The sequence below is a fragment of the Scyliorhinus torazame genome, chromosome 3 (genome assembly GCF_047496885.1).
Source record: "Scyliorhinus torazame isolate Kashiwa2021f chromosome 3, sScyTor2.1, whole genome shotgun sequence".
Taxonomy (NCBI): Eukaryota; Metazoa; Chordata; class Chondrichthyes; order Carcharhiniformes; family Scyliorhinidae; genus Scyliorhinus; species Scyliorhinus torazame.
Window position 1 is genome coordinate 223,952,409 of NC_092709.1, and position 14,296 is coordinate 223,966,704.

Below are 14,296 nucleotides of genomic sequence, written 5' to 3' on the forward strand. Positions count from 1 at the left end.
GGTTCCCCCCCATAACCCTGTGGTTCCAGGTGTGTCATGATCCAGTAGATATACCGTACGGTCCCCCTGATCAGCCAGAGTCTTCAACGACATCCTCGGTGCAGTAGGTCCTTGAAGGACAGGGGCTGCCGGTACACACGAGGCCTGATGCAGCAGCCCCATCCCACCTCCTCCTTGACCTGTTGGGCGGCTGGCTCTCCATCCTCACCACATGGCTCCTGTTCCCTATAGGACCTGCCTTCCAATTTGGTTACTTTTTGTAACTTTTACCATGGGAAAGTTTGTGGAAGGACTGTAGAGTGTTTTCAGACATGTGGTGAGTTTCAGGATTTGGCAGGGAACACAATTTGGTGATCTTTCCAGGAAAAAGCTGCAACAAAAATGGAGAGTTTAAAAAAACTTATTTCAAAGGATGTGGGTGTCACTGACAAGACCAGCACTTGTTGTCCACCCTAATTGTTCTTGAACTGAATGGCTTGCTAGGTTATTTCAGAGGGCAGTTAACCACACTGGTCAGACCAGGCAAGAATGGCAGATTTTCTTCCTTACAAGTCAACAAATATTTTATGGTCATCATCATTCAGCTTTTAATTCCAAATTTTTTAATTGTATTCAAATTCCAACATCTGCCATGGTGGGATTCGAGACTGCATCTCTAGATTACTAGTCTAGTGACAGTACTACTACTCAACAAAACTGAGCCTATGGATCGGGAACATGCCAGGGAAATGGAGCAGAGACTGCAGGGGAGGGGAGCTATGTGCAGAGGGAGGATGAGGAGGTAGGGAAGGGGCATTATTCACTCCTGTGCATTCCCTTAGTATCTGCCATGTGATGCTTAGTGCCTGCCATGTGATACTAAGTGCCTGCCGTGTGATGCTTAGTGCCTGCCATGTGATGCTTTGTGTCCGCCATGTGATGCTTAGTGCCCGCCATGTGATGCTTAGTGCCTGCCATGTGATGCTTTGTGTCCGCCATGTGATGCTTAGTGCCTGCCATGTGATGCTTAGTGCCTGCCATGTGATGCTTAGTGCCTGCCATGTGATGCTTAGTGCCTGCCATGTGATGCTTAGTGCCTGCCATGTGATGCTTAGTGCCAGCCATGTGATGCTTAGTGCCCGCCATGTGATGCTTAGTGCCCGCCATGTGATGCTTAGTGCCCGCCATGTGATGCTTAGTGCCTGCCATGTGATGCTTAGTGCCTGCCATGTGATGCTTAGTGCCCGCCATGTGATGCTTAGTGCCTGCCATGTGATGCTTAGTGCCCACCATGTGATTCTTAGTGCCCGCCGTGTGATGCTTAGTGCCCGCCGTGTGATGCTTAGTGCCAGCCGTGTGATGCTTTGTGTCCGCCATGTGATGCTTTGTGTCCGCCATGTGATGCTTTGTGTCTGCCATGTGATGCTTAGTGCCCGCCATGTGATGCTTAGTGCCTGTCATGTGATGCTATTACATGTCCTATAATGCTCCTGTGCAGTGCTAGCCCTGTGCCTGCAGCATCGCTGGTGGAGGCTGCTAAGTTTCAGTTATAAGGCTGCAGGTGACCTCGCAAGATGATCTTGAGTATCTCTGTGCCTTGAGGGTCCAGCTTCTGACTGCAGCACCATGGTGTGAGTCGCAATGGCCTTGACTGGCTGCCAGTGAGGCAGCAGCAAGAGGACCACTGGAATTGCTGTAATGCGAGCATGAATATTGTCATCCTGGTTCCTGCTGGTTCCACACTGTCACTGCCATTCTCACAGAGCAGCACTTTAACAATCCCAGTAATTTGTTGCTTGTTGGATTTCTGTTGAAGTCTGCCTGCCCCTTTGAACACTGAAATTCACAGCCATGATGACAACAGTCTGAACCTGAATGACAGCAAGCATGGATCTTCTGACCTGTGTCTCAGTTCCATGGCAGCATTGAGACATTGGGTAGTTTCTGCCTTTACTGTATTGGAAGCTCAGGCAGCTGCATCAGGGGTGGCTCTTCAAGTGCTATCAAGGTACTGGCCACTATCTCCTTGCTGGAATAGATGGGCACCAAGTTCTGTCCAATGTCCTTTGCCAAATCGGGATTGGACACCTCTGTGCTCATTTTCCAGTGACAGGAGGCTGTTTGACAGGCCTGCCAATGCCCCAAGCATCTCAATGTCCATGCCATCAGTGTGCTTGTGTACACCACCTGATCAAAGTCTCCATCTGAGACTCTGGCACTAGAACCTATGTGCGATGCCCCCTGGTAAGCTGGTACATGCACTATCCTTTACTCCTGATGTAGCCCATCTGTGGCCTGTGAATAACCAAGTGCAGATCCTGATTCTATATTGCTCTCTAAAGTAGGCACAGCACCAGTATCTAAGCTGGTGCTTTTGGGTGTTAGATCACGAGATAAGGCTTCTTCATCATTGCTACATCATTGCTCTCTCACTTCCTCTTGAGGCTTCTGTTACTGGACAGGCACAGTTCATGGGTATCTGAAAGTAAAATCTCAGAAGAGGAAGATTAGAGTGAGCACAGGAGGTGGTTAGAAAGCAAGAGTTCACATTTACAACATCAACAGCTTGCACATGTTGCCAGATGGCAGGATAAGGATGAGGGTGAGTAGGGGGTTGAGAAGCTGCATGAGGTAGGGACATAGGCTATTCTCAATGTTCTCCATGATGCCAAATGCCACGGGCTCTGTCACAGCTGGACCCAGTGATGCAGAGAACCATCTCCTCTACCAACCTCAGGAGATGCAGGCGTCCTTGTCCCCCTCTGTTTCTACTCTGCTAGCTTCTGTTACCAGCCTCTGGCCTGCTCTTGCAATCATCACCCCACTTCCCCAATCACAGGCCTTAATGAAATTTCAACCCTCTATCTTCTCTGCAACCTTTTGCAAATCTCTCCTACCTCACAGAAGACTTGTGGAATTAACCAATATTACAACCCTTTGTGCCTGTCACTGGTTTTGTAGCATCTACAGCCCTGGGGATGAATCAATGTAAGTGACTTGGATTGGAAGTTCATGAGAGTTTTACTCCCATCAATAAGCAGAAATACATCATCAGGTTTAAGAAGGCTCTACTTTCATATTTTAAAGTATTTAAGCCTTTGCACTAACCCATGTGTTATGGGCGAGGCGTTTTCCGAACCCCAAAATGTATCATGGAGTTCAACCAACCTCCCCCTTTAATGGATTGTTGCTTTTGAAGCACGTGGCTTGTTCTCCAGGTGTGATATTACAATTATGGACACGTGGGTTTTTAAACACAAAATGATGTTTATTCCATGAACTCAACTTAACCTCTTAAATAAATATTGGATCTCTTAACACCCATTACTTCAAAGATAACCCTGAAAATATTACAACACTAAATAATCCTTCAGTTATCCCTTTCAACATCCATGAGACTTAACACCTTTAAACAGGAACACATCAGGTTAAAGGCTTTACTATTATGAATTTAAATCACCCAAATGATCCAGAGATAGTCTTTCATGGCAGAGATCACAGCAGATCCAGCTCACTGCAAAACACAGACACACCCCAAGCTCTTTTTCAAACTGAAACTTCAAAATGGCTGAACAGAGCTCAGCTCCACCCACTCTCTGATATCACTGTTTTCTTAAAGGTACATTGCTTAAACATCCATTTCTTAAAGGTACTCTCACATGACACATGGAAACACTGGAATTTTTATAAAAGAAAACAACAAACAAAAGCTGAATGATATTTGACACAATTGCAAGGGCCACAAAGCACATTCTGGGCCAGAGCAAGAGGATCTTTCCTGACACCGAATAGCAATCCGTAAGTCTTTGGGTGTCCACAAGTGACATTCGTAAAGACAAGCTGCACCTGTATGGACTCCACGGGGCTCATGCAGAGAACAAATAAATACTGTAGCCACATAGAATGATAAATGTGCCAAAGATCAGCCCTCAGCTCTGTTATAATGTTAGAATTTGCCAAACCTTCCTGGATGTTTTACTTGGGATTAGGTTAGATCTACGGGAAAGTTCTTTAAAATGTTTGCTTTGGTGAAAGAAATGTTGCAGCAGTTAATGCCCAGGATGTTTGCCACAAATGCAGAAAGGTCACATTTTAATTGCTGGTTCTTAGAACTATTGCTTTTTGTTCCCTATCAAACAAGTATGCACAAGGAGTAAAAGGTTAGCTCTTTAGTCTGAAATTATTAATATATTTACATAGTGATTAGACTGAACTGCTGAATGATATAATTCAGGCGTTGTTAGATGAACCTAATTCTGAAGGTTTTCTGATGTTACATTCTTTATAAGAATGAAGAAAATTAAGTAGTGTTTTTATAAAATTTTGTTCTTATTGGTATTATTATCATCATTACTTTTAGTTTCCTCCTCCGTTAGGTTTCCATATACCAAAAGAGTCTTGAATATTAATTTTGCAAATCAACAAAACAACTCACTCAATATGAAATTAATATAAGAGAAAAACAATGATATATGTTAGATAATCAATAGTTATGGAGCTGGATTCTCCATCAGCGGGATGCTTCGCTTCACTGGCAGCACACTTACGCCCGCGGATTTCTCAACGGCGTGAGGGTGCCCTCAATGGGAAACCCCATTGGCCGGCTGCCGGGACGGAGGATCCCGCTGTCAGCGCACCAGCGCACTAGTAACCGCACCAGAAAACGGGTTCAGCGGGACGGAGAATCCCGTCCTTAAAATTCCAGACCCAGAGATTCAGATGGTGGCTGTCTGATCTGAGAATGTTTAAATTATGCACACAAGCATTTCAATTGTGCATTTAAAAAATACCACCCAACAGTTAAGTTTCTTGTTTTGAAGCTCAAGTGGCAATATTCCATAAATGTGAATCTCCATTTATTGTTGTTTCAAGAAACAAAATCGGTTGTCCTAATGGACTTCATATCTGCCACAAAGTAAAAGTTTTTTCTCTCTCTTTCTCTCCTGAATGCTCAAGGCATACAACTGAATTTAGTAAAATAACCTACCTCTGACATCCCTCCTATATCTTCCACCATGAACCTTATAGTTATGCCCCCTTGTAACAGCTACATCCACCCGAGGAAAAAGTTGCTGAACATCCACTCTATCTATCCCTCTCATCATCTTATACACCTCAATTAAGTCACCTCTCATCCTCCTTCGCTCCAATGAGAAAAGCCCTAGCTCCCTCAACCTTTCCTCATAAGACCTACCCTCCAATCCAGGTAGCGTCCTGGTAAATCTCCTTTGCACCCTTTCCAATGCTGCCATCCTTCCTCTAATGAGGTGACCAGAACTGCACACAATACTCCAAATGTGGTCTAACCAAGGTCTTGTACAGTTGCAGCATAACCTCACGGCTCTTAAACTCAATGCCCCTGTTAATAAATGCTAACACACTATAGGCTTTTCTCATGGCTCTATCCACTTGGGTGGCAACTTTCAGAGATCTATGGACATGAACTCAGAGATCTCTCTGCTCCTCCACATTCTTCAGAACCCTGCCGTTAACCCTGTAATCCGCATTCAAATTTGTCCTACCAAAATGAATCACCTCACACTTATCAGGGTTAAACTCCATCTACCATTTTTCAGCCCAGCTCTGCATCCTATCAATGTCTCTTTGCAGCCTACAACAGCCCTCCACATTATCCACTACTCCACCAATCTTGGTGTCATCAGCAAATTTACTAACCCAACCTTCAACTGCATCATCCAAGTCATTGATAAAAATCACACATAGCAGAGTACCCAGCACTGATCCCTGTGGTACACCGCTGGTGACGGCTCCAGGATGAAAATTTACCATCGACCACCACCCTCTGTCTTCTATGTGATCGCCAGTTACTGATCCAATCGGCCAAATTTCCCTCTATGCCATGCCTCCTTACTTTCTGCATGAGCCGACCATGGGGCACCTTATCAAACGCCTTACTAAAATCCGTGTATACAACATCAACTGCTCTACCTTCATCTATGTACTTAGTTACCTCCTCAAAGAATACAATCAAACTTGTGAGGCAAGACTTACCCCTCACAAATCCCTGCTGACTATCCTGGATTAAGCTGTATCTTTCCAAATGATCATGAATCCTATCCCCCAGGACCCTTTCCAATAATTTACCTATGACCGAAGTGAGACTAACCAGCCTATAATTCCCAGGGTTATACCTATTCCCTTTCTTGAACAAGGGGACAACATTCGCCTCTCTCCAGTCTTCTGGCACTATTCCTGTAGACAGTGAGGACATAAAGATCAAAGCCAAAGGCTCTGCAATCTCATCCCTCGCCTCCCAAAGAATCCTAGGATATATCCCATCAGGCCAGGGGACTTGTCTATCCTCAGGCTTCTCAAAATTTCTAACACATCTTCCTTCCGAATATCTACCTTCTCCAGCCTACATCGCACTATCCTCCTCAACAACATGGCCCCTCTCCTTTGTGAACACTGAAGAAAAGTATTCATTTAGGGCCTCTCCTATATCTTCAGACTCCATGCACATGTTCCCACTACTGTCCTGTACCGGCCCTAACTTCACCTTGGTCATTCTTTTATCCCTCACATAAGTGTAAAAAGCCTTGGGGTTTTCCTTGATCCTACATCCAAAGCAAGAATCATGCCCCTACCCATGCCTTGGGTCATTGTTTTTACCAGAGCCTGATCCTATTTGACCTTTCAATTCACTATCACAGTGCGTGTATTGCAGAATTATATTTTAGGAAGGAGTCTAGACAATGTGTGAGACAATTGAGTTTGGATTGTAGAACATATGACCTGTGCTAATCTGATGCCTGCATTAATCACTGACCTGCACTCAGCAACATACATATATAATCAACAACGTGACAAACATTTCAGTGCGTACATACATTGAGAATTGTCTGTGAATCTCTTGTAATGACCTATTTATAAGTCCTTCATTCCCACAGATTTATTTTGGTTTTATACTGGCGTCAGCTCTGCTAGGTGAGACCACTGATGGTAACTCAGTGAATTAACCCATTGACTAGCTAATTTAACTCAGCAGGAAGGACCCAGGTTTGAATTGTGTTGCATTAGCTGATTTCAAAGGGGTGGCATTAGCGGTACGACAATGAGCTTCAGTGCCATAGGCTCAGGGAGAGGACAAATCATCAAAAGCTTCTGCTCCTGATTAACACTCATGTTGGAAATCATGGAATTTACAGTGCAGAAGGAAGCCATTTGGCCCATCGAGTTTGCACCGGCTCTTGGAAAGAGCACCCTACCTAAGGTCAACACCTCCACCTATCCCCATAACCCAGTAACCCCACCCAACACTAAGGGCACCTTAGTACAATGAAGATGGATTGGCATTAGATATGGAAAGAATTGACCTCAGTTCTAACACCGCTTACTCATCCCAGGCCAAGCAAAGGACCTGCAAACACCTTTTGTTAAAACTCGCACCTGAATAATGGACACTGGACCAAGGTGCCAGGGAATGGGCAGTGTCTATGGTATCATTCCCTAGAAAGAAGTCAGGGTATTCAGGAGGAAGGAAATAGGGAGAGAGAAATGATGCCCAAGTTTGTGTATCATTTTCTTTCAGCAACCTATATAAAGCCTGCTTTCTGTTAATGGTTTTGCCTGTATCAATTAGCAATGCATAATTTTTATTATTTCAATCAGTGTTACAATGATATCACAACTGTTTTAATTGATCTATTTCTTTGTGTCTAAAGCATGTAGGATGTGATCATATTTTGGGGTCAGATGCAAAAGAAGACAGATGTCGTATTTGTGGGGGTGATGGAAGCTCTTGTGAAGCAACAGAAGGTCTATTCAATGATTCCCTGCCTCGAGGAGGTAAGTGGACATAATCATCATTCACCAAGTACAATAGACTATTGAGTAGCAGAGAGATAACTTTTGTTCTTGGATAAGGCCTGGATTTCCATCCTCATGGTGGATATAGGCAGTTGCGCAAAATCTCTGGCTTGACTTGCCTGCCTCAGGAGAAAGTGCCCACAGAGATGGGATCTTCATTGCCTGCGCTGGAGTCAGGCCAACTGACCTGGGAATAAGTAAGGAGGCAGCCACAGGAGCAGACAGTTGCTGAGGAAGGCCAACTTCGGTGTTTGGAGTTTTATCCCAGTGGCAAAACCACAAATGCTTCCAGCCCTAACCCCTCACACTCCTGTCACTCTTCAAACGCTTTTTATGTCCTATCCATGCTGCCTCTTGCCTCCCAACCATCCCCGATGTGCCCTCATGCCACCATGTCAAGCTTTATTCTTCAACCCACCCCACTATGTCTCTCATTCCCCATATGCCAAGCTCTGGCATTTCCATACTGTTATGGGCAAGGTGTATACAGAACCCCAAAATGTATCATGGAGTTCAACCAACCTCTCCCTTTAATGGATTTGTTGCTTTTCCTAGCACACGGCTTTTTCCCTAGGTGTGGGATTACAATTATGGACACGTGGGTTTTTAAACACAAAACACTGTTTATTCCATGAACTCAACTTAACATCTTAAATAAACATTGGATCTCTTAAAACCCCTTACTTCAAACATAACTCAGAAAATATTGCAACAGTAAATACTTCCTTAAAATGTTCCTTCAAACTTCCAAGAGACTTAACACCTTTAAACAGTATCACATCAGGTTAAAGGATATATATTTTTTCTGTAGAATGGCAGAGATATATTAGCTTGGTTGACTTCAGCTCCAGCACCTTGCTTTCTTCCTGCAAACTACAAAACTAAACTGCAAAATGGCTGACCTGACCTCAGCCCCACCCACTCTCTGACATCACTGTTTTCTTAAAGGTATATTGCTTAAACATCCATGTCTTAAAGGTACCCTCATATGACACCTCCCCCCAAGAAAAAAATAAATAAACCATCAACTTCAAGATGGTTTCATTTTTCACTTTTGCACCATTCACTAAGAAATGTACACAGTAAATGTACCTTTTCGTTTTTGAAAAAAAAAACAACACATGCAAACAGGTATAATAATATAGTCCATTTTTCTTTGTTCTTCTTCCTCCAACCGAAATCCTTCTCAATTGACAGTTTCTTTGAACAAAGTCTCTGCACGATCCATCCATTCCTCTACTCCTCGGCATTTCTCTTTACAATCAGATACTTTAGTTCAATCTGACCACAGAGCCCCTTGCAATTCTCCAATACAGGAGATCACAGCTTTCAGGCGGTCAAATGCCTGTTGAAAGTCTGCTGTCCATTGAAATATTTTAGGTTTCTTTAGCAAGTCCATCAGTGGAGTAATCACGCAACAAAACTTTTGCACAGCTGTTCGATCCAATCCACTCATGCTAAGAAATCGCATTATTTCCCTTTGTCTTGAGGATAACGGAAAGTCTGCAAGGAAAGTGATTCGGGCTTCTCCAAATTCACTTTCGGCTAGGTTCATCACCAAACCCGCCTCTTGAAGTTGATCGAAGAACTCCATACGATATTTTAAATGTTCTTTCCATGTCCGGATGTTGAAAATAAAAGCAGATTGTCCCACTTTCTCCATGCAATCCTTCAATGGTGGGACAGGACAAGAGTCCATTCTTGTAACTGCATTCACCTTTCTATAGTCCACACACAACCGTTGGGTACCATCTGGTTTTGGTACCATCACTATGGGTGAGCTCCATTGGCTGCAACCCACTTCAATTATGCCATTCTTCAGCATACTCTCAATCTCTCTGTTAACCTGTGCCAATTTTAAAGGATTAAGTCTATATGGATGTTGTTTGATAGGAACAGCATTTACTACATCTACATCATGTATAGCCATTTTAGTACTTCCCAATTTATCTCTACAAACTTGCCCATGTGATATCAATAACTCTTTCAGGTCAGTTTGTTTTTCCTCTGCAAGTTAACTCAACAATTCATCCCAATATTTAAGAACATCCTCATTTTCCAATTTACTTTGAGGTATGTCAAATTCACAGTCATCTGGATTTGGTTCGTCACTTTGAGTTGGATTCATTAAAACCTCCTTTTTCTCTCCTTCCCTTTCAAAGTACCTTTTAAGCATATTCACATGACACACTCGGTGAGTTTTCCTTCTATCTGGTGTTTTTACCACACAATTCACCTCACCTAATTTCCTTTCAATCTGATAGGGTCCACAAAACCTAGCTTTCAAAGGTTCACCTACCACTGGTAACAACACTAAAACTTTATCCCCACTAGCAAAACTACGAACTTTGGATTTCTTGTCCGTGACCCGTTTCATCACATTTTGTGCAACTTTCAAATGTTGTCTAGCCAATTCACCTGCTCTATTTAATCGTTCCCTAAAATTTGACACATAATCCAATAGTGTAATTTCTGATTTCTCACCCACCAATTTTTCCTTAATCAATTTAAGTGGTCCTCTTACCTCATGACCAAAAATGAGTTCAAAAGGACTGAATTTGGTTGACTCATTAGGTGCATCCCTAATTGCAAACAATACGAATGGGATTCCTTTATCCCAATCCTCTGGATAATCTTGACAATACGCCCTCAACATTGTCTTTAATGTCTGATGCCACCTTTCTAATGCTCCCTGCGATTCTGGATGGTACGCAGTTGATTTGAATTGTTTTATTCCTAAGCTATCCATAACTTCTTTGAATAACTTTGAAGTAAAATTTGTTCCTTGATCCGATTGAATTTCTGTGGGTAGTCCATATCTAGTAAAGAATTCAAGTAACCCCTCCATAATCCTATTAGCTGTAATATTACCTACTGGAATGGCCTCTGGAAACCTAGTAGACACATCCATTATCGTCAAAAGATATTGATTCCCACTTTTTGTTTTAGGAAGCGGACCTCGACAATCGATTAGGACCCTTGTAAAAGGTTCCTCAAATGCTGGAATGGGTATTAAGGGCGCTGGTTTTATCACTGCTTGAGGTTTCCCTATCACTTGACATGTGTGACATGATTGACAAAATGTAACTACATCTTTATGTAGTCCAGGCCAATAAAAATGTTTTTGGATTTTAGCTTGAGTTTTCCTTATTCCCAAATGACCTCCCACTGGTACCTCATGTGCAACTCGCAACACCTCCTTTCTACACCCTACCGGCAATACTACTTGATAAACTTCTGCCCACTTTTCATCCACCTGCATATGTACAGGTCTCCATTTTCTCATCCAGACATCATTTTTACGGTAATAACACTCTGGTATACTCTCTGATTCCTCTTCCGTATATGTTTTCTGATATATCCGTTTAATTTCGACATCTTTCTGTTGTAACTCCGCCACTTTTCCTGAGCTAAAAATATCCACCTCATCCTCCACCTGTTCTTGTTCTTTTTTAACCATTTGATCAAAAATCGTTTCTGATAATTGCACTTCAACTTCATCTCCACTCTTTGATTTCTCATCTTGTCTTAACCTGTGACTTTGCGACCTTGTTACTACACAATCCGGAAAAATCCCAGGATATTCGTCCTTCAACCCTTCAGTTGTCTGATTTTCCACTGGCTTATCAACCACAGTAGGCATCACTCCCACCTGTGATCCAGCTGTATCATTACTCAAGATAAACTGTATTCCTGGACAAGATAGTTTATCTATTACTCCTAATACCACATCACCACTCTTCACTGGACTTTCCAACCTTACCTTATATAATGGAACGCTACTCCTCTAACCCTGAATTCCACATATCACCACCTTTTCTGGCAAAATTCTTCCCAAACTACATAATTCCTCATCTCTTACCATTAAAGATTGACTAGCCCCTGTATCTCTTAAAATTGTGACTTCTTTACATTCTCCTCCTGATACACATGAGTAAGCTTTACCCACACAAGTAAATTATTTAAAGACATCTGGCACCTTCTTAACAATTACTTCTTGAACAGGCTGTACAATCGTTTGCACTTCTTTCATTTCCCTTGGGTTTTCCTTTACCACTCTAACAAATCCCACTGTCTCATCCTGTTTTACCACATCAGCCTTCCCAGTGCTTTTCTTCAACCACCAACACTGTGACTTTACATGGCCTAGTTTATTACAGTGAAAACATTTGAAACTTTTCATCTCTTTTCCACCCTCCTGGATTTCTTTTTTAATCTGAGGTACACTCTCTTTATTGTCTCCCATCAGATCACCTTTAACATTACCACTTGAGTATTTCTCATGTCCCCAGTTTCTATCCCTCACCGGCTGAAACTGATGTCGGAAACAAATCTTTGATTTATGATATAATTCATAATCATCTGCCATTTCTGCTGCTAATCTCGCAGTTTTAACCCTCTGTTCTTCCACATGAGTTCTCACTACATCAGGAATTGAATTTTTAAACTCCTCCAAAAGTATAATTTCTCTAAGAGCTTCATACGTTTGGTCTATTTTCAAAGCCCTTATCCACCTATCAAAATTACTCTGTTTGAGCCTTTCAAACTCCATGTATGTTTGACCAAATTCTTTCCTTAAATTTCTAAACCTTTGTCTGTAAGCTTCAGGCACTAGCTCATATGCACTTAAGATGGATTTCTTCACCTCCTCATACGTTCCAGATACCTCCTCCGGTGGTGATGCAAACACTTCACTAACTCTACCTACCAGCTTTGTTTGAATCAGTAATACCCACATGTCCTGTGGCCATTTCATTTGTTTACCTACCTTCTCAAATGAAATGAAAAAGAGTTCCACTTCCTTCTCGTCAAACCTTGGCAATGCTTGGACATATTTAAATAGATTCTCACCACGTCTTCGACTATGACACTCTGTCTCACTCTCCTCATCACTATCATCCAACTGTATGTTTCCTTTTACGTCTGCCAATTTTAACTGATTGTCATGTTTCATGGCCATTTTTTGAAGTTCAAACTCCCTCTCTTTATCTTTTCCCCTGATCTGTATCTCCATTTCTTTTTCTTTTTGTTCTGCTAGGGCTATTCTTTCTTTTCTCCTTTCTTCTCTCTCTTTTTCTTTTTCCTCTCTCTCACTCTCGTATTCAAGCCGCTTTAATTCTTTCTCATGTTCCATTTTTTAAATTTGCAACTGAATTTTTGCCATTTCCAATGAGTCAAACTCTATCTCAGGCAACTTTAAATGCTTAACCACCCCCATCTTTACCTCACCTTTTCGCATTTTGTCAGGTACTGTTAACTGCAATGTTCTTGCCAAATCTAACAGTCTACTTTTTGTTTCTGTCCGTAAAGTACTACGTGTGACATTCTCTACCCCCAAAAACTTCTGAGCCTCTGAAAGAGCCATTGTTCACAACACTCTCCCCACTTAAATTAAAATACCACACCGGAAAAGCAACAATCTTTCACTGTCTTTAAGTTCACAAAAGCCAATCCAATAGATAAGACTTTTATCCCCTCTCGAGCCCCCAATTGTTATGGGCGAGGGTTGTTCTAGAACCCCAAAATGTATCATGGAGTTCAACATACCTCTCCCGTTAATGGATTTGTTGCTTTTCCTAACACACTGCTTCTTCCCTAGGTGTTTAATGGATTTGTTGCTTTTCCTAACACACTGCTTTTTCCCTAGGTGTGGGACTACAATTATGGACACGTGGGTTTTTAAACACAAAACACTGTTTATTCCATGAACTCAACTTAACATCTTAAATAAACATTGGATCTCTTAAAACCCCTTACTTCAAACATAACTCAGAAAATATTGCAACAGTAAATACTTCCTTAAAATGTTCCTTCAAACTTCCAAGAGACTTAACACCTTTAAACAGTATCACATCAGGTTAAAGGATATATACATTTTCTGTAGAATGGCAGAGATATATTAGCTTGGTTGACTTCAGCTCCAGCACCTTGCTTTCTTCCTGCAAACTGCAAAACTAAACTGCAAAACAAAACTGCAAAATGGCTGACCTGACCTCAGCCCCACCCACTCTCTGACATCACTGTTTTCTTAAAGGTACATTGCTTAAACATCCATGTCTTAAAGTTTCCCTCACATGACAATACCCATTGACGCACTGTGCACATTCTAGAACCAATGAATACCATAGTGCATAGCAAAATATGTTTAAAAAAACTTTGAAAATATGTAATCTATTAATAACTTTCTCATGTGCTTGAAGCAAGTCGGGACCAAGTTTGTAAAAGTCAATCATGCAGCTCCTTAAGTTTAAAAGACCGCTGAACCTTTGTCAACAAACATTGTGAAATTGACTGCAGAGATCAGAGAACCTGAGCAGTCAATCAAACAATGTTTCCTTGGGGAGCAACTATTCTAGAGTTCTAATACTTGTCAGGAATCTCGGTGGTTCAAAGGTTTATGGCTTTTGAAATCTCAAAGGGCCTGGAAGATTGAAACGTTTATGATTCCATTCAGACTTTTTTTTCAAGAATTGGTGAAAGTCATCAG

General features: G+C 42.0%; 1 protein-coding gene across 2 annotated transcripts in view; it reads left to right on the top strand.

Annotated features, from left to right (window-relative positions):
* Positions 1–14,296, top strand: part of adamts6 (ADAM metallopeptidase with thrombospondin type 1 motif, 6) — a 480,737-nt gene that overhangs the window by 378,392 nt on the left and 88,049 nt on the right. For both annotated transcript variants that reach the window (XM_072496932.1, XM_072496933.1), the window contains one exon: positions 7,665–7,788. In XM_072496932.1, coding sequence (XP_072353033.1) covers positions 7,665–7,788 — 124 coding nt within the window. The remainder of the gene's footprint in view (positions 1–7,664; positions 7,789–14,296) is intronic.